The sequence below is a fragment of the Liolophura sinensis genome, chromosome 6 (genome assembly GCF_032854445.1).
Source record: "Liolophura sinensis isolate JHLJ2023 chromosome 6, CUHK_Ljap_v2, whole genome shotgun sequence".
Lineage (NCBI taxonomy): Eukaryota > Metazoa > Mollusca > Polyplacophora > Chitonida > Chitonidae > Liolophura > Liolophura sinensis.
In genome coordinates, this window is record NC_088300.1 from 78,109,711 (window position 1) to 78,132,156 (window position 22,446).

Sequence of the window (22,446 nt, forward strand, 5' to 3'; positions counted from 1 at the left end):
GTCAGTCTGTTCATTTCCACTCATGACAGCAAGGTGAATATATATCCCTAAAATCTGTATTTTGTATTGCCCAACATTGTTGCATTACATGCATACGTGCACATTGCAAATGTAGCCGCTGTTAAGATATATTTCTTTTGATGATCTAGTAGGCCTATATGATAAGATACAGCAAACTTCAATTCATTGATTCTCTTGTGTAGCTATTAAAATCAGTTCATCTTGCACCCAGTGCACATGGATACCAGAGTAATGTATGACACAACTATTGAATATTTAAACCAATCAGTTGCCACAAAAAATAATATAAACAGACTGACCCAAAAATAAGCTACGTCATACATGCTGTGATCAAAATGAAGATTGACGGTGTGTGTAGTTTCCCAAAGCTCAGTACGAGGTCATAGGTTGGCTGGCACATTGCTACATGTAAGATGGCTTACGTTGGTGAAAACAGCCTGGTGTGGAATGGGTTTCTTTAATGTTTTTTTGAACTTATACTTTTCATATTATAAGCATATTGTGGGACATATAATTATGAAATCACAATATATAATTTTTAATATACCGTACTAGAATTGTTGATGGTATAATCTGATAGTACTTAAAATCTGCACCTGAAATCATGTCCAAGCTGTCCTGGTATGATGTGTAAACATTTCTTTCATGTCAGCAAAACCACATTTTGAATTGTAAATTACATTAAAGTAACTTTAAGTCTTTCACATTTAATAATCAGAATTTTTATGTTTGAAATGATTTTGTGACATCTGTGATTATAAAAAGAAGATGAAAGGAAATGTACAGGACAGCTGTAGCAAATTTGAGCATTGATTTTTTGAAGAGATAAGCTTAGTCCAAGATGGGGTTCATACATGTATGTGAAAGTGATATGACTGAGAAGCATTTTCTCGTTGTGCAGCTGCCACACATATAGCCCCTACCTATAGACACATACCTGTGTTTCTCAAGGAATGGCCTTCACTATTGATCAGTGCTCGACGTGTCTCTTCATGCTTACATAGCAAGCCAATAGGACTGTCTAACCTGTACATGTAGCTATCAAGATGTTCCAGTTAATATAAACCACAAACTTGCATAAGAACGCAGCCATGTGTATTCTGCTTATTGATCCTCTTTAATGGCACAAGATGCTTTCTCAGATCAATCTACGTAGATTTTCAATTAAATGAACAAAAGTGTATTTATACACTTTGAAACAGTTCATAATCCAGAACAGATCAATATTATTGTACATGTCCTTAGCACAGTTGATCTTGTTCAAGCAGAATTTTCACAGTCTAGTTACTTGCAGGAGGCTGTTCAAAGCATACCAATACTTTATGACCAGCGTCAATATTTTAAGATTTATCAAATTATTATTATAAGACATACACTATAATGATGTGCAGAGTATTTATACTGTGACAACTTCTTTACATCATAGTCTGTTTTGTTTTCAAAAAGGAGCTTTACAATTTTGTGAACAGTATAGCATTGTGATTGAGTGTAATAGTTCTCATGTAATTGTTTTGTCTTCTGTCTTATGTCCGATTGGTGAACCACCTAACACCTGTTTGTGTTGGTGAATTTTGTACACAGAGCTTACAACATCGATGATTGTACTTGACAAACACATTTGAAAAAAAAAAGAGAATCGTTCAAATGTCTGGTATTTCCGTTTTTATGCGTCCAACTTTTGGAAACCATCAGCTGGCACGTGGATTTTATCAGGAGTGTGTTAATAGAGTTCTGGTATTATCCATGCTATATCCTGTGTCTGGCAGCTGACTTGGTTAATCAATGTTCCTTTGTGTGTCATGTTCCTGCCCGCAAGTATATTGGGAATAAAATGATGTCAGCAGTGTCAACAAAAAGTAGCGAATTGCTCCTAAGCATCATTTGGAATTCAAAAAGTGAAAATTGTTGAATTATTTGCCAGCTTGACTGATGTTTTCAAACAGATCACTACAGATGTATATACTAATATCAGGTACATCAAATTTCTTTGACTGGTAAATTTTTACCCATATATTTTTCATTTAATATAAGTAAACACGTTTGGCTACACATTGTATTATGTGTGGATATTCATGTATAATTAAGGACGGTTTCCCATTTGATTTAAAGTGCTATTTTAACCATTGTCCTGCCTACATCTTTCAGTACTGGTATCTTAGTTATACATGATGTAGCAACTACTTTTACTTGTGACCTTAAGAGTTAATTGTACATTTTTGGCTACTTATTTCACACTGAACATTTGTATTCATGTGGGTTGAGAGAAACAGAAGCCATCTGAAAAGTTTGCATTCTTTGGTGATCTTGTTCAGTTTTGTAACAAGGAAGTGTGTCTGTATAAGCATATATACATGGATGTTGCCCTCTTGTTCAGTTTTGTAACAAGGAAGTGTGTCTGTATAAGCATATATACATGGATGTTGCCCTCTTGTTCAGTTTTGTAACAAGGAAGTGTGTCTGTATAAGCATATATACATCGATGTTGCCCTCATGCATTCTGAACCCAAAGACTACATCCTGAATGGTTAGTGTGCCTTAGTCTTGTCATTGTGCCTTAGTCTTGTCAGTGTGGCGGAGAATTGACTAGAATTTGATTGACAAAATCAACCGAAAGAATATAGTTTTAGTAGATGTGTACTCAGAAGACGAAAAAACGTTTGATATCTACAGATCCACATCTCTGTGCCGGCTGACGTTAAGTGGATGTTAATATCATGATGATGAATTTGTTAATTACAGCTGTTACACGCCAGAAGCAAGGTTGAATTCATCGGACTGGAATAGTTTTGTAATGTCCTATTTCACTCACTGAAATAAACCTGTTTACATGTACACTCTGTACATATGGCCTTGCAGCATGTGAGCCTGTGAACACCTGCTGGCCTCCAGCTGGTTTCAAAATTGGGGTATTTACACTCAATACATCATGATCTATAGTTTCTCTTGACAATTTTATGCACCCTCCCTTGAATGGGGAGTTTGTTGCTACCCCCTCACACCCTGCCTTGGGTGGAGAATTTGCTGATTCCCTTGCTCTCACACTCAGCCTTGGGTGGAGAATTTATTGATTGCTGTGTTCTCACACCCAGCCTTGGGTGGAGAATTTGTTGATTGCTGTGTTCTCACACCCAGCCTTGGGTGGAGAATTTATTGATTGCTGTGTTCTTACAACCAGCCTTGGGTGGAGAATTGATTGATTGCTGTGTTCTCACACCCAGCCTTGGGTGGGAATGTGTTGATTGCTGTGTTCTCACACCCAGCCTTGGGTGGATAATTTATTAATTGCTGTGTTCTCACACCCAGCCTTGGGTGGAGAATTGATTGATTGCTGTGTTCTTACAACCAGCCTTGGGTGGAGAATTGATTGATTGCTGTGTTCTCACACCCAGCCTTGGGTGGAGAATTTATTGATTGCTGTGTTCTCACACCCAGCCTTGGGTGGAGAATTTGCTGGTTCCCTTGTTCTCACACTCAGCCTTGGGTGAAGAATTTATTGATTGCTGTGTTCTTACAACCAGCCTTGGGTGGAGAATTTATTGATTCCTGTGTTCTCACACCCAGCCTTGGGTGGGAATGTGTTGATTCCCCTGTTCTCACACTCAGACTGGCCCGGATAGTACTGTTGGTAGAGCGTCTGCTTTGGGACTGGTAGATCCAGGATCAATCCTTGATCGAGTCACACCTAAGACTTTAAAAGAGGAAGTTGTAACTTCCTCGCTTGGCGTTCAGCATGAAGGGGATAGTGCAACGACTGGTTTGACCTGTATCAGTATAATGGCTCAGGCGGGGCGGCCTTCGGTAAGTCGTCTCAGTGAAGCAGCACTAAATAAAAGAGTGGTGGAAATCCGTCCTGCAACAAGGAGGCACGTTAATTGCTGTGTTCTCACACTCAGCCTTGGGTGGAGAATTTATTGATTGCTGTGTTCTCACACCCAGCCTTGGGTGGAGAATTTGTTGATTGCTGTGTTCTTACAACCAGCCTTGGGTGGAGAATTGATTGATTGCTGTGTTCTCACACCCAGCCTTGGGTGGAGAATTTGTTGATTGCTGTGTTCTCACACCAAGCCTTGGGTGGAGAATTTATTAATTGCTGTGTTCTCACACTCAGCCTTGGGTGGAGAATTTATTGATTGCTGTGTTCTCACACCTAGCCTTGGGTGGAGAATTTGTTGATGTGGCCGTTTATACAGTCCACTTATTATCTACCAATATGTTGTGCATATTTGTTCATCACATGTGGGAAAACATGAACTTCTTCAGTAATTTGCCAAAGATCGGTGGTTTATCTCAGGCACTCATGTCTCTGATTTCTTCTAGTCTTAAGACTGGCTGCCAAAGTTAAAATTTCTTAGTGAAGTTTTCAAACGAGTGAAATTTATAAATAAATCAGTGAATTTGATTATAAATACATATTTGTTTCAGTGCTAGTTCAGTCATATTGGGAATGCTAATTTTAGGTTTACACAGCCAGTTATCTCTACATCTATTTATCTACAGTTACGTCTGTAGTATACTCTATAGATGTGCTGATATACCCCCAACAGACATGACCAAAAATTTCACACCTGAAAGGGGCCTGACATCCATGTTTTCTTTGTGATTTATTTGTGGTTGTGTTGTTAATCTTTCAATCCTAATATTTCATTATGGTGAAATAAAACATGATACTTTTCTGTGAAGAGATAATCGCCGGGCTCAAAGTTAAACGCATGCAGTAAATCTACAGAGCTCAGTGACTGGCGATGGAATATCCTGTTGCATTTGACCACAAACACTTTCAATGTAAGCCCTTGTATATACAGGGCTTTATGTGACCTCCAAGGGAAGGCTCTAGATTGATGTAACAGGGTGTAAATGCAAAGGACAATTCACAATATCATATCATATATCTACTGGTCTCATACAGTTAAATTTTCCTCCTGGAATGAGGAGCAGGTGTATTTGTGGATCTAACTGTAATGATTGAGCCTTTAATCACGATGAGAATGATGAATAGTGTAGACTGAAAAGGTGTTGACTGTGAAATCTCGGCAGTCAGGAAGAATGGTGTCAGTATGTTAATTGCTTAAACATGTAAGTTTAATCAGGCAATTGTTGAATTATTGTTTTCGTGACTACTAAAGTCAGTGATATTTCATTCAGTTAGATATCACTGTTGTTATTACATTTTAACATTTCACACCCAGACACCATGACGCCCAGAAGGGAAACATATTGTTTTATGATGGTCTGATCTGAGCTTTGCGGTTTGACATCATAATAGATACACAGTGAAGTTTTACATTTCTACAAATTGTGTAACAGTGAAACAAGGTTTTATACAACATGTCATGTACTTCGTCATGCTCTTATACGAGTCTGTTTCAGCTAAAAAAAATTGCTTCATAAATTCCTTGTATCTTGCTGGTTATCATTTCCATGCTTCACTTCAGAAATAGTTATGGTAGATATAACCTTCACTGTGCATTTTCCAGCATGTGGTACATGTCCTTGTGGTTGTAATGGACAGATGGAAATGTGTATGTATACAGATATTCCATGATTATTTTACCCAAAGATAATGATTTCAGCTTTCATGATGGATAATTGGGAATGTACATGGAAGCTTTCATGATGGATAATTGGGAATGCATGTGGAAGCTTTCATGATGGATAATTGGGAATGCATGTGGAAGCTTTCATGATGGATAATTGGGAATGCATGTGGAAGCTTTCATGATGGATAATTGGGAATGCACGTGGAAGCTTTCATGATGGAGATAAGTGCCATAGCTATATTAATAGCTGATGCTTGAACATCAACTGAAAGCTTTCTGATGAAGTGGAAATACATGGTTTAATGCAGAAATATCTAGTACTAGTGTCAAGTGATATCAGCATCACACAATGGAGACCAAATATAAACAACGTTTAGAAAATTTGAAATTGTTTTTAAATATCAGCCAAGATTAGAAGCTCTCTGACTTATCACAAGGTGCCTTGTTACATGAGTACAGTTGTATGGCTGATAAGGTGTTGAGCTGACAGAATGCATAGTGGGGAAGTCACTGCTTCCCGCTTGTATCAAAACAGTCCAAAGCTATGAACCCTTTTCTTCTATCATTCATTATGTCACAATTATTGGTGTGCTCAGGAAACCCATATGAATTACACATGAACTGTGATGGCACAGAAAAAAAACCTCTACTGGGATTTGAACCTTTTGTGTAGCTCGTTGAGCAACTATCAGCTTTATGTACACTTGTTTTATTTGGTAAATCTAAAGGACTAATATACATTTATTAGTAGATGAGCAGGTAAATTTTTAAACACCTACAGCAGACTTGATGTTGTTAGTTACAGCAACATTACAGGTGCCCTAAATCACCTAAAATTCTGTCCATAAATAAGATACTTGTTTTTCCTGATTGAGTTTCTATTTACTTTAGATAGGTGTTTTGAGGTTTGTTTGGAATGAAGGAGGATATTCTATGGAAAAATGTAAGTTTCAGCACCAAAAAGTATTATTTTATGACATGAAAAAATGTACTTTTTGGGGTGAAATTTTAGGTCAGGTACAGTTTTCTATTAGGCTTACATGTGTACATGTACTTGTTTGTGTAGGTTTTTTCTTTTTCCTTTTTTTTTGCAGTTTTATATACACTGTAGCTAGCTTGTTATGTACAGTGTGGAGTGGGCTAGTATAATATATCCATGTGCATGCTGTACACTTCATACCTCCGTTGTATACAGTAACGTGAGTCCCAGTTAAGCGCATAATAATACTGTACATGTTCAACTTACCCGATGTACAACATGTGTTCTGATGCCATCTGTGCTGTGGTGTCTGGAGAAAGTGCAGTTAGCAACATGCCTGTAGAACTGATGGCAGATTACATGTAGTGATTTAGTGATGGCTTTATGAGACAATCATCAGACAAAACTGGATTTCACCCCTTAAAGCTCAATGCTACAGTGTACAAAACTTCAATATCCTTGAGTAATATATCCACTTTCCAAATGACATCTATACCTATCTAATATATACACCCATCAAAAAAAACACCTGTAGATTATCCCAGGTACATGTAAATATATCAGATATCCCATATAAATATAAAAATCAAATTTCCCAACATGTCAGCCTCAGTCATGTGACTTTACATGGATATACAAGTTATTAGCATCTGTCTTTGGCGTCTTGGGATCCCTGACAAATATTATGAAGAAACATGCTGTGTTCACTTTCTCAGCCTTGCTCTCCATATCTTGTGATCCTATCATCTTACTTAATGTCTTACGTGTAGGATGGTCTTTTTTCAGTGCCAATCTGAAGGGGCACACATCACTTTCACTGATTTCTTTTATATAATATGTGTGCATGTATGTATGTAATATGATTTTTCCTGTTGTAATATGTACAGATGTATTTAAAAACAAGGTTATTCAGCAATTGTCATATTTTCTCCAGATCATAATTGCAAAGCTTTTGACTTGTTGTAAACCGTGATATCAGTGTACATGTGGGGTACATGTGTAACACGTACATGTGTGTCTGTATGCACAGTGTAGGTTTACTGACCTGACTAGGTCTAGAATGGATATTGTATTGACCTCCAGGAATAGCAAGACACAAACATTGTATTGACCTTCGGGAACAGCAAGACACATTGTAGTGACCTCCAGGAATAACTATACACAGACACTATGTTGACCTAAAGGGATAACAAGACAGACATTGCATTGACCTGAGGAATAACAAGACACAAACATTGTATTGACCTCTGGGAATAGCAATACTAAGACATGGCATTGACCTCCAGTAATAGCAAGACAAAGACATTGTACTGACCTCCAGGAATAACAAGACGTACCGTATATTGACCTCCAGGAATAACAAGATACAGATATTGTATTCACCTCCAGAAGTAAGACATTGTATTGACATCCAGTAATAGTAAGACTGATACATTGTAGTGACCTCCACGAATAACAAGACACAGACATTGTATTGACCTTCAGGAATAACAAGGCAGACATTGCATTGACATGAGAAATAACAAGACATAGACATTGTATTTGACCTCCAGAAATAACAATAGAGATATATTGTACTGACCTCCGGGAATAACAAGACAATGACATTGTATTGACCTCCAGGAATAACAAGACACAAACATTGTATTGACCTCTGGGAATAGCAAGACACAGACATTGTATTGACTTTAAGGAAAAATAAGACAAAGACATTGTATTGACCTCCAGTAATAGCAAGACAAAGACATTGTTTTGACCTCCAGGAATAACAAGACAGACATTGCATACTGAGGAATATGTATTGACCTCCAGGCATAACAAGACACAGACATTGTATTGGCCTTCATGAATAACAAGACAGATATTGTATTGAGCTCCAGGAATAGGAAGACAACGACATTGTGCTGACCTCCAGGAATAACAAGACGTACATTGCATTGACCTCAAGGAATAACAAGACACAGACATTGTGTTGACCTCAAGGAATAACAAGACACAGACTTTGTGTTGACCTCAAGGAATAACAAGACACAAGCATTGTACTGAACTCCAGGAAAAGCAAGATAGAGACATTGTGTTGACCTCTAGGAACAACCAGTTTCTTCTTGATGAAATCATGCATATTTGTGGGGCATCTGGTTGTCTAGCAAATACTGTCCATGTTTCACTCTGTAAAGTATAATTTTATGTTGGGATGAGATGGTGAAATGTATTTTTATATTGCTGTTGTAAACCACAAATGTACCTAAGTGCATGTATGCGTAGCTATTTCAATGCCAATGTTGACATCGCCTGTACTGAACATGTGTTTATTATGGTGTACTTTTCCTTACCTTTTGCCTTTTTATAGCTTCTGTATCGGCAAGGAATTTACTGCATAGCTTACTGAACTTACCTGAAACCGAAATAATCCTGTGATACACGTATTAACACCTGCATTTGCCCCTGAGTACCAGTAATCCATGTAAGACCTTTTTTAAATGTTGCAGCGGCCATGTTTTCCTGTGCCAACCCTGCTAGTCATGTGACTAGACCTGTAAAGTATTTTAGCCATCGTTTGACATTTTGCTTTGTTGTAATGTTCTTGTTTATGCTCAACAACATAATGTAATTTTGGTTGTTATTGTCTGAGCATATTTCCTTGTATTTCGTGCAGATAAAGTTAGGTACTACTTGTATAACTTGGCGTAGGAAAATTATTTGTAAGAGTTGCACGGTCCTTCGGATAGCGGGAACATTCAAACAGGTCATCAAGTGCTTCCTAACAAAGTAGGTTTATTACATGTGTACAACAGCACTGAAATACCTTTTTGACTGTGTGTGTATCATACTAACTAACCATAGTTACTATTTTAATTTTCTATTAATTATTGAAGTGTGATTAGGTGCTCAGAGCATTCGATATCACTACACTGTTCTGTGGCTATGGATTGATGTACTATTGAGTGGAAATGTGAAGCTAATCAAAAGGTGCAAGCCTATGTTATCATGGTACTTTGATCCTAGTTTAGAAAGTCCCTTTGAACTGCAAGAAGATCCACCCTGTGTCTTCCCATATTCCCAGAATTTGTCATTGTGTACATAAGTAGTTCTTGCGTTGCCAAGTTTGTCACGATTATACCAAACTTTGATTGGATGACCACTGTTCCGTGACTTGACCTGCATACATATAAATCACTGGCAGATAGAATCAGAATGGCTTCCCATTAACATCTCTGTATAAAGACAATAAAGGTGCTTACATTGCATATGCCATATTGGATTTTACCTGGGATATATACAATACTGTATATACAGTACCACATTTACATGTATATGTAATTACAGTAGTATGTAATTGTGTGCATACACTTTAACAAGGATAACTGAATTTCTGTATGTTATCTCCCCATGGCTTAACTGTGGGTTAACTTAGCTGTTCATCTCCTAGTACAACTGCACTTATATGACCTTATGTGAAGATTTGATGTTTCCGTCAATATATGTTTGAAATTCTGCAGAACTTGTTTGTTGGTTTCGTTCATCGATGGCCATTGGAATTCATCATAGGAATTTGGTTGATTTATCCGATCATAAACCCTGCCTTGGGTGGGAAGGTGCTTTGCAGCAACATTTACAATTCAAATCTTCAGTGGTTGTCTCTGCTTTCTACTCCAGATGGCGCATGTGCTGTCCAGTAGCAGAGACAGTCAGAAGGGCATGTCATCACCAAGTGTGTCTTCGGTAAGTTAAGCTTTTCTTTCTGATCCTTGGATCTATACATAAATTATGATGAACTTTTGCCCAGGAATATTAAATATATGAATTCTGTCACGTTTGAAGTAGTTAATTAAAATCTGTAATTGCACCATATCTATTTAATGCCTGTCAAACTGGCTGGCACAGGTTAGTCATCATTGCATGTGTTATTGTAATATTATTTTTATGTTGCATTAGTGTTTGTACTGGTCTGTTGTTATTATTGACGTGGGAAGCTCTGCCAGCAATCTGCGGATGATTGCGGGTTCCCCTGGGCTTTGCCCAGCTTCCTGCCACCATAATGCTGACCCCCATCGTATAAGTCAAATATTCTTGAGTACAGCTTAAACATCACTCAAATAAATAAATAAATTCCACAGAAACGTTGAACATTGAAAGTATATATGCACATTTGAAAGGTGTGGTATATATGTGTAAAAATCTGTGATTATGGTGAGTAAATGAAACAAAATGAAATACTATAGGGAGTTCTCATTATCGTATCAGAAGGAGTTCTCATTATTTTAGCAGAGGGAGTGCTCATTACCATACTAAAGGGAGTTTTTATAAAACATGTTAAAGTACCAGAGAGAGTTCTCATTACTGTATCTAAGGGTGTTCTCATTACCTTAATTACCAAAGGGAGTTCTCATTACCTTCATTACCATAGGGAGTTCTCATTACAATACCAGAGGGAGTTCTCATTACAATACCAGAGGGAGTTCTCATTACAATATCAGAGGGAGTTCTCATTACAATACCAGAGGGAACACAGTGAACATGTACTTTTTTGAGTTGACAATAATACCAGTGTTTGCAGCATCTTTGAGCACCGCTGTAGTTCTGTGAGTCACCAAAACCCCCCTTGCTCTGATTAGCAAGGTTGAATTATGCCTGGTTAACAGTGATTTACATTGGTCTGTTTTACAATACCAAAGGTATGATTTCATGTGTCCAGGATACAACTCTGGTTGTTTTGCTTTTGTACTTTTAATTTTAATATTGTGGATACATACATGCACATGGAGGAACAGAGGTGACAGTTAACATCATTCATCTTATGCAATGATCACCAAATTGCCATTTTCCCTATGTCCACTGTATCAGAGGTTCATGGAGACCAAATTTTATGGAACGAAATTTTACGTGGCCAAATTCAGTGTTAATAAATTTTACCAGCCTATTTAGGGTCTGAATTGAGTTAACATTTATTTTCCTAAGCAATGTAAATTTTATGCCCTGTTATGTAGTTACCTATAAATTTCTGTAAACATCCACTTTACAACATTCATTTTACAGCTTTACTTGTATGTAAATACTGGTAATTAATCGACTGATTTTGAGAAGAAAGAAAATTAACACTAACAAGAATGGAAACAAAGTTTTAATAATATTAAATTATAACGAACATTAATTTTAAACCTTTCCTTATTTATTTGTCTATCTTAATATGCATTATATTAACTTTGAGTAAAATATAAAGTGAATTCCATCCTTGGACTTTTGCGGGTCATCCACTTGTTGAGGTTTAACTTTCTTTTATCTTCTGCGTCTGTGTTATCTGCTTTTGCTATAAGAACCGGATCAACAAGAATGAAAATAGCAGCAGTCACGTACGACATACTAAACCACCTGTGAGAGTTTCGATTGCACATTTTACACAATATCACATGAGAACATTTCTCAACAGTAAGTGAAGTCCATAATTATTACAACTGCTGCTGATAATATGTCAATGGACATGCAGTTAAGTCTGGGAAAGATGCCTATGAGGTGGATGTTTAATTTCCAGTTTTCAATACAGTGGCGATACAAACATATGATTCACAGGCTGCCTTGTAGATTTTAGTTTGACTTATTTTTCCTAAAATTGTTGAAATTGAATTTTTTGTTTCAAGTCACAGAATTAAGTTTTAAAAATCAGTTTTGTGAACTAAATATTGGTAAATATCAGTTTATAAAATCAACTTGTATGAATCCATGTATGTAGATACTGTAGGTATAAATTTGTGTCCGAGTTACAAATTGCTCATCATGTATACAAATTACAAATTGCTCATTATGTCCAAGTTACAAATTGCTCATCATGTATACAAATTACAAATTGCTCATTATGTCCAAGTTACAAATTGCTCATCATGTATCCAAATTACAAATTGCTTATTATGTCCAAGTTACAAATTGTTCATCATGTGTCCAAATTACAAATTGCTCATTATGTCCAAGTTACAAATTGCTCATCATGTGTCCAAGTTGCAAATTGCTCATCATGTGTCCAAGTTGCAAATTGCTCATCATGTGTCCAAGTTACAAATTATTCATCATGTATCAAAGTTACAAATTGCTCATCATGTGTCCAAATTGCAAATTGCTCATCATGTGTCCAAGTTACAAATTGCTCATCATGTGTCCAAATTACAAATTGCTCATCATGTGTCCAAATTACAAATTGCTCATTATGTCCAAGTTACAAATTGTTCATCATGTGTCCAAATTACAAATTGCTCATTATGTCCAAGTTACAAATTGCTCATCATGTGTCCAAGTTACAAATTGCTCATTATGTCCCAAGTTACATGTTGCTGATCATGTGCCCAAGTTACATGTTGCTCATTATGTATCCAAGTTACGGATTGCTCATCATGTGTCCAAGTTGCAAATTGCTCATCATGTGTCCAAGTTACAAATTATTCATCATGTATCGAAGTTACAAATTGCTCATCATGTGTCCAAATTGCAAATTGCTCATCATGTGTCCAAGTTACAAATTACTCATTATGTCCAAGTTATATATTGCTCACCATGTGTCCAAGTTACAAATTGCTCATCATGTGTCCAAGTTACAAATTGCTCACCATGTGTCCAAGTTACAAATTGCTCACCATGTGTCCAAGTTACAAATTGCTCGCCATGTGTCCAAGTTACAAATTGGTCATCATGTGTCCAAGTTACAAATTATTCATCATGTATCAAAGTTATAAATTGCTCATCATGTGTCCAAATTGCAAATTGCTCATCATGTGTCCATGTTACAAATTGCTCACCATGTGTCCAAGTTACAAATTGCTCATCATGTGTCCAAGTTACAAATTGCTCACCATGTGTCCAAGTTACAAATTCCTCATCATGTCTCCAAGTTACAAATTGCTCATTATGTAGTCAAGTTACAAATTGCTCATCATGTGTCCAAGTTACAAATTGCTTATTATGTATCCAAGTTACAAATTGCTCATCATGTGTCCAAGTTACAAATTGCTCATCATGTGTCCAAGTTTCAAATTGCTCATCATGTATCCAAGTTACAAATTGCTCATCATGTCTCCAAGTTACCAATTGCTCATTATGTAGTCAAGTTACAAATTGCTCATCATGTGTCCAAGTTACAAATTGCTTATTATGTATCCAAGTTACAAATTGCTCATCATGTGTCCAAGTTACAAATTGCTCATCATGTGTCCAAGTTTCAAATTGCTCATCATGTATCCAAGTTACAAATTGCTCATCATGTGTCCAAGTTGCAAATTGCTCATCATGTGTCCAAGTTGCAAATTGCTCATCATGTGTCCAAGTTACAAATTATTCATCATGTATCAAAGTTACAAATTGCTCATCATGTGTCCAAATTGCAAATTGCTCATCATGTGTCCAAGTTACAAATTGCTCATCATGTGTCCAAATTACAAATTGCTCATCATGTGTCCAAATTACAAATTGCTCATTATGTCCAAGTTACAAATTGTTCATCATGTATCCAAGTTACAAATTGCTCATCATGTGCCCAAGTTACATGTTGCTCATTATGTATCCAAGTTACGGATTGCTCATCATGTGTCCAAGTTGCAAATTGCTCATCATGTGTCCAAGTTACAAATTATTCATCATGTATCGAAGTTACAAATTGCTCATCATGTGTCCAAATTGCAAATTGCTCATCATGTGTCCAAGTTACAAATTACTCATTATGTCCAAGTTACAAATTGCTCACCATGTGTCCAAGTTACAAATTGCTCATCATGTGTCCAAGTTACAAATTGCTCATCATGTGTCCAAGTTACAAATTGCTCACCATGTGTCCAAGTTACAAATTGCTCACCATGTGTCCAAGTTACAAATTGCTCATCATGTGTCCAAGTTACAAATTGCTCACCATGTGTCCAAGTTACATGTTGCTCATTATGTCCAAGTTACAAATTGCTCATCATGTGTCCAAATTACAAATTGCTCATTATGTCCAAGTTACAAATTGTTCATCATGTGTCCAAATTACAAATTGCTCATTATGTCCAAGTTACAAATTGCTCATCATGTGTCCAAGTTACAAATTGCTCATTATGTCCAAGTTACAAATTGCTCACCATGTGCCCAAGTTACATGTTGCTCATTATGTATCCAAGTTACGGATTGCTCATCATGTGTCCAAGTTGCAAATTGCTCATCATGTGTCCAAGATACAAATTATTCATCATGTATCGAAGTTACAAATTGCTCATCATGTGTCCAAATTGCAAATTGCTCATCATGTGTCCAAGTTACAAATTGCTCATCATGTGTCCAAGTTACAAATTGCTCATCATGTGTCCAGGTTACAAATTGCTCACCATGTGTCCAAGTTACAAATTGCTCAAAATGTGTCCAAGTTACAAATTATTCATCATGTATCGAAGTTATAAATTGCTCATCATGTGTCCAAATTGCAAATTGCTCATCATGTGTCCAGGTTACAAATTGCTCACCATGTGTCCAAGTTACAAATTGCTCATCATGTATCCAAGTTACAAATTGCTCACCATGTGTCCAAGTTACAAATTGCTCATCATGTAGTCAAGTTACAAATTGCTCGTCATGTGTCCAGGTTACAAATTGCTTAATATGTATCCAAGTTACAAATTGCTCATCATGTGTCCAAGGTACAAATTGCTCATCATGTGTCCAAGTTTCAAATTGCTCATCATGTATCCAAGTTACAAATTGCTCACCATGTCTCCAAGTTTCAAATTGCTCATCATGTATCCAAGTTACAAATTGCTCATCATGTGTCCAAGTTACAAATTGTTCATCATGTGTCCATGTTACAAATTGCTTATTATGTATCCAAGTTACAAATTACTCATCATGTGTCCAGGTTACAAATTGCTCATTATGTGTAGGTTTCATTTTTTGGTAGGACTTGCATTGATACAAGTACAATGGCATGCCTGTCAATGATTGGTAACCAGATAATGTCAACTTCTCTATATCTACTATATAAATACAAATATGGTTTGGACTTATGCTGAGTTCATACATTTCTATAAAATCTTAGAGTACTGAATGCTTATAATTTGACACAGATGCACGTGTGAGGTGGCATGTCCAAGTGGTTCTAAGTTTTTTCAAGATGAATAGTTTTAAATTATTTTCCTTGTTACTATAAAGTGGGTTTTTTTGGCACTAAAGAGAGACTGGAAACAAAATCAGTCGTGTAAATCCTAGTGCAGTTGATAAGTTTTAAGTATACCCTTTGGGAAATCCACTTATGAAGTGGATCAGCTACTTTGACAGTTACATGTATTATGTGTGTGTATTCCAACACACATGCTACATTGCTACCATGTTATAATGTTAGGGAAGTTTTCAGTGAGTCAGAAACTGTTCAAAGTCTGAATGTGTCTGTGGTAGTAATTGTTTGATGGAGCAGATATTGAGATATTGACAGAATGAGTGTCTTGTCTGGTGTCCATGACGTGAGGTTTGGTAGACTGGATGGCACCTGAATACTGTGACAGAATGAGTGTCTTGTCAGGTGTCCATGACATGAGGTTTGGTAAACTGGATGGCACCTGAATACTGTGACAGAATGAATGTCTTGTTCGGTGTCCATGACATGAGGTTTGGTAGACTGGATGGTATCTGGATACTGTGACAGAATGAATGTCTTGTCAGGTGTCCATGACATGAGGTTTTGTGAACTGGATTGTATCTGGATAATGTAATACAATGAGTGTCTTGTCTGGTGTCCTTGACATGATGTTTGGTAGTGTGGATAGTGTCTGGATACTTTGACAGAAGGAGTCTCTTGTCATGTGACCAAATGAGGTTTGGTAGACTGGATGGTGTCTGGATAATGTGACAGGATATGTGTCTTGTCAGTTGCCTATGACATGAGGTTTGGTAGACAGGAATGCATCTGGATAATGTGACAGAATGAGTGTCTTGTCAGGTGTCAGTGACCTGAGGTTTGGTAGTGTGGATGGCATCTGGATAATGTGACAGAATGAGTGTCTTGTCAGGTGTCAGTGACATGGAGTTTGGTAGTGTGGATGGCGTCTGGATAATGTGACAGAATTAGTGTCTTGTCATTTGACCATGACATGAGGTTTGGTAGACTAGATGGTGTCTTGATAATGTGACATAATGAATGTCTTGTCTGGTGTCCATGGCATGAGGTTTGGTAGTGTGGATGGTGTCTGGATACTGTGACAGAGTGAGTGGCTTGTTCCATGGTATGAGATTTGGTAGTGTGCATGTTATCAGGATAATGTGACAGAATGAGTGTCTTGTCAGGTGTCCATGGCATGAGGTTTGGTAGTGTGGATTGTGTCTGGATACTGTGGCAGAATGAATGTCTTGTCCAGTGCCATGGCACAGCGCAAGGAGGCCCGAGGTCTTTTAGAGAGTTTGTAGAAGGTTTGTAGTGCCTGTAGAGAACTCTGGGATAGACAGTCACCTGCGAAGTCAGTGATCCGTCCACTGTGACTGACTCTGCCCCGCTGTTAGTTGCGGGCCGTGTGCAAATATACATATTAAATAGAGATGAACTTTCAAATAAAAAGGTGTCACAAATAAAATAATTTGAGTTTCTGTACTTGTTACATTTGCTTCCTGATTTATACAATGGTGAACTCTCAGAAAAAGAAACATTTGTTTCAAGACGTTCCAATCTGAGCTCAGCAGTATCATGTCATAATAAATGTACAGTAAGCTTTTACATTTCTATGTCACACAACATTAAGACACGACATCATACATACACAGCTTTGATGTATCTAAGTCAACTGCCATGGCCTAAGCTTACTGATTATTGGTCTAAAATACATGACCACTATGTGGAGGGAGTAAAACAGAATGGCAGCATGAAATATTATTTTGGGTCCCATTTTCTTCATTTTTTGGGGTAGAACAGACTTTAACACCTTCGTCTTGGGTTTTGTTGTGTAATCCGTTTCCGCTGAACTTTTTTGATTTGTACTGAATCAAATCCTGAGAATTCGCAGCATTCAAGGAATTTTATGAGACTGGTTATAGAGTTATGACATAGATTTAGGTCACACTTTTGGAGCCAGTGTTTCGACAAATGAGCAGTTATGAGTGCTGATATTTGGAAAGAAATTAAAGCTCGTCATCTTATCACACTAATGGATTGTGTTATGTTTTCTTTTCACAGAAATCATAGTTTTCCTCAGTGTTTTCTAGAACTATATTTTGGGAAATGTGTGGTATGGTCCCAACCTTTTCACATACATTGATATCAGTATGCATCTCGTTAATATATATTCTTGAGTACGTCGTAAAACACCAATCAAAAAAAAAAAAAAAAATCATTTATATACTTGTCAAAACAAACAGACGTTGCCTTCTCTATCAACCACCTTAAACCGCTCAAAATAAATTATGGGATAAACAGGATTTGAAATTTTTGCCCTTTTATATCAGATTTATTAAACTCATTATGTAATTTCCCTTTGTTCGGAGCCTTTGGCCACTTGCTTAATAAATCTGATATAATGGGTCACTCATTGTATATCGTCTGTATATCTCATGACATAAATCTATGTCAAAATTGGTACCCTGACTGTCGATACCAGTCGATGACTTTAAATAAATACTCCCTTAAATAAATTGCTTAATCAAGTTGAACTGATTTTGTTTTGCTGAGGTAGGTTACGTTTTGCGAGACAAACTTTCTTCTTTTCACGGCTAGTATATGTTCACATAGCTGAATGCACGGTGACTGCACCGTTGCTTACAAACTAGCTAGGATTAGACAGTAGATGGAACTATATTCACACCTTCGAGGATAATCCTACGCATCTCCAACACAGTTCAGTGGAGTGTTTGTCACAGGTCAGTAGAGCGTTATTCAGTATCTGGGAGCGTGATACAAGCGGTAAACAGTTGGCTTTTAGCCCGAACTGTACTGTACATCTACAGGTATGTGTTCATGTAGAGTAGCTGAGAGAGAGGTTTGATCATTGGAGCACCAAGTTGAAAAATAGAAATTTTCTAGGCCTTTGACTCTCAGTGCTGTATGCATGTTTGTTTGATCTCAATTCTAATAGTGTTCAATTTTGGTGCAATTTGTCTTAAATGTAGTCAGCCAGGTGTGAATGACTGACTGGGCTACACTGGGCTGACCTGTGCTACAGGCCTGCTAATCTACAGTAGCTGAACTCCACATATCTTGACCTACTTTATCAGCTAATGTTGAGCTTTAGCTGGCCTGATTGGTTGATGTTTTTGCACCAAAGCATGTCCTTTCTTTCTTGATCACTGAAGCTGACATGAAGATACCTGTAGGTGATGATTGTGTGAATCCTCTGGGCAATGGACGGTCAGTCTCTTGTGACATTTGTGTGAGGTAGCTGTCAGTGCTGTGCTAACAGGAGAGTGAGTGGTTACCTACAGTTAGCCATGCAGTGGTGATGGAGCAGGTGGATAAGGCTGATGGTAAGACCCACATGTTCTGGCCCTATCCACCATCCCACAGTCAACCTGAGGCCAGTAAGGTAAGCTGGTACACCGGTCGCCTGCGCTGGAACATAACAATAATACAATCATATAGACCTGCTGTGTCAGACCTACATGTAGCTAAAACCCTGTACCCAGTATATGCTCACTGACTGGCAGGGCGCCTAGAGTTCGTGTTTGATATTTCATTATGGATCTGACACATAAGTTGGCTACATGTACGCCGTTTGTATGTGGTGTCCCATTATAGGACTACGTGAACACCTAGGCATTAGCAATAGCCATTTATCTGTGGACAAAGTCTCTCATATAACAGCCTCTAAATGTCTTCAGTATGTTTTTTGTACAGCATTTCTGGCTTTTTACATACATATACATGTGTACATCTGTAAGTCATTAAGCTCTCTGTGAGTCTCGAATATGTGACCGTGTAAGCTAGAATGAACTGCGGTGTCGTATGCACATGTCATACAGCTCATTTGGCTGGCCAAGTGAAGATTGTAAATCTATTCTGATTCAAAATAATTATTGTGTGCAATATAATTAAACAACTAGTTGATCATGTACATATATGTTAAAGCCCTACTTGTATAGTTTTCTGTGGTATATATACTTTGCCAGTTTATGCCATGATTATAGTCAGCTTCCTCAGGTAGATGGATATCTGAGAGTTAAGTGTACATCTTTTAGTCCTGGACATTGATTTATTTACTTATTTATTTGATTGGTGTTTTACGCCTTACCCAAGAATTTTTCACTTATGACTGCAGCCAGCATTATGGTGGGATGAAACCAGGCACAGCCCGGACAAAACTCACAACCATCTGCAGGTTGCTGGAAGACCTTCCCACGTTTAGCTGGAAAGGAAGGCAACATGAGTCTTGGACATTGAGTCGTACGCCCTAACATCATGTAGACAGGTGTAAGGCTCCCCTATACATAGTCTTAATTGTTACGCATTCATGAATCCTTTATGTGACAGTATAAACGCTAATTGTGCTGCAGTACAGTGTATTGTTAACTTTCACTTTCACATATGCTTTATGTCCATGTATAAAAGATAGAGGCAATGGGTGTGTGACATGTTGTTGTCAGCCATTAAAACCAATAACCAGACCATATACATGTAGTCAGTCGAGTGTGTTATCAGCCATTAAACCCAATAACCAGACCATGTACATGTACTCAACCGAGTGTGTTGTCAGCCATTAAAACCAATAACCAGACCATATACATGTAGTCAGTCGAGTGTGTTATCAGCCATTAAACCCAATAACCAGACCATGTACATGTACTCAACCGAGTGTGTTGTCAGCCATTAAAACCAATAACCAGACCATGTACATGTACTCAACCGAGTGTGTTGTCAGCCATTAAAACCAATAACCAGACCATGTACATGTAATCAGCCGAGTGTGGTGTCAGCCATTAAAACCAATAACCAGACCATGTACATGTACTCAACCGAGTGTGTTGTCAGCCATTAAAACCAACAACCAGACCATGTACATGTAATCAGCCGAGTGTGGTGTCAGCCATTAAAACCAATAACCACGCCATATACGTGTAGTCAGGGGAGTGTGTTGTTAGCCATTAAAACCAATAACCAGACCATGTACATGTAGTCAGCCAAATGTGTTGTTTGCCATTAAACCCAATAACCAAACCATGTACATGTAGTCTGTTGAGCCGAGTGTTTTGTCAGCCATTAAAACCAATAACCAAACCATGTACATGTACTCATGTGAGTGTATTGTTAAAACCAACAACCAGACCATGTACATGTAGTCAGCCGAGTGTGGTGTCAGCCATTAAAACCAATAACCATGCCATATACGTGTAGTCGGGAGTGTGTTGTCAGCCATTAAAAACAACAACCAGACCATATACATGTAGTCAGTCGAGTGTGTTGTCCACCATTAAAACCAAGAACCAGACCACGTACATGTAGTCAGCCAAATGTGTTGTTTGCCATTAAACCCAATAACCAAACCATGTACATGTAGTCTGTTGAGCCGAGTGTGTTGTCAGCCATTAAAACCAATAACCAAACCATGTACATGTAATCAGCCGAGTGTGTTGTAGCCATCAAATACAATAACCAGACCATGTACATGTAGTCTGTTGAACCGAGTGTGTTGTCAGTCATTTAAACCAATAACCAAACCATGTACATGTACTCATGTGAGTGTATTGTTAAAACCAACAACCAGACCATGTACATGTAGTCAGCCGAGTGTGTTGTAGCCAATAAAGCCAATAACCAGACCATGTACATGTAGTCTGTTGAGCCGAGTGTGTTGTCCACCATTAAAACCAATAACCAGACCACGTACATGTAATCAGCCGAGTGTGTTGTCCGCCATTAAAACCAATAACCAGACCACGTACATGTAATCAGCCGAGTGTGTTGTAGCCATTAAAGCCAATAACCAGACCATGTGCATGTAGTCTGTTGAGCCGAGTGTGTTGTCCACCATTAAAACCAATAACCAGACCACGTACATGTAATCAGCCGAGTGTGTTGTAGCCATTAAAGCCAATAACCAGACCATGTACATCTAGTTGAGCCGAGTGTGTTGTCAGCCATTTAAACCAATAACCAGGCTATGCACATGTAGTCTGTTGAGCCAAGGGTGTTGTTAGCCATTAAAACCAATAACCAGACCATGTACATGTAGTCTGTTGAGCAGAGTGCCTTGTCTGTCATTAAAACCAATAACCAGACCATGTACATGTAGCCTGTTGAGCCGAGTGTGTTGTCAGCCATTGAAACCAATAACCAGAACATATACATGTACTCAGCTGAGTGTGTTGTTAAAACCAACAACCAGACCATGTACATGTAGTCCCGTGAGTGTGTTGTTAAAACCAACAACCAGACCATGTGCATGTAGTCCCGTGAGTGTGTTGTTAAAACCAACAACCAGACCATGGACATGTAGTCATGTGAGTGTGTTGTTAAAACCAACAACCAGACCATGTACATGTAGTCATGTGAGTGTGTTGTTAAAACCAACAACCAGACCTTGTACATGTAGTCATGTGAGTGTGTTGTTAAAACCAACAACCAGACCATGTACATGTAGTCATGTGAGTGTGTTGTTAAAATCAACAACCAGACCTTGTACATGTAGTCATGTGAGTGTGTTGTTAAAACCAACAACCAGACCCTGTACATGTAGTCATGTGAGTGTGTTGTTAAAACCAACAACCAGACCATGTACATGTAGTCATGTGAGTGTGTTGTTAAAACCAACAACCAGACCATGTTCATGTAGTCATGTGAGTGTGTTGTTAAAACCAACAACCAGACCTTGTACATGTAGTCATGTGAGTGTGTTGTTAAAACCAACAACCAGACCCTGTACATGTAGTCATGTGAGTGTGTTGTTAAAACCAACAACCAGACCATGTACATGTAGTCCCGTGAGTGTGTTGTTA

General features: G+C 37.9%; 1 protein-coding gene across 4 annotated transcripts in view; it reads left to right on the forward strand.

Annotated features, from left to right (window-relative positions):
* Positions 1-22,446, forward strand: part of LOC135466769 (nuclear hormone receptor HR96-like) — a 62,368-nt gene that overhangs the window by 12,595 nt on the left and 27,327 nt on the right. For 3 of the 4 annotated variants that reach the window (XM_064744436.1, XM_064744437.1, XM_064744439.1), the window contains exon 2: positions 10,195-10,260. In XM_064744436.1, coding sequence (XP_064600506.1) covers positions 10,195-10,260 — 66 coding nt within the window. Of the gene's footprint in view, positions 1-10,194; positions 10,261-18,949; positions 18,982-22,446 lie in introns of those variants that run through there. The other variant, XM_064744438.1, reaches the window with a different exon arrangement.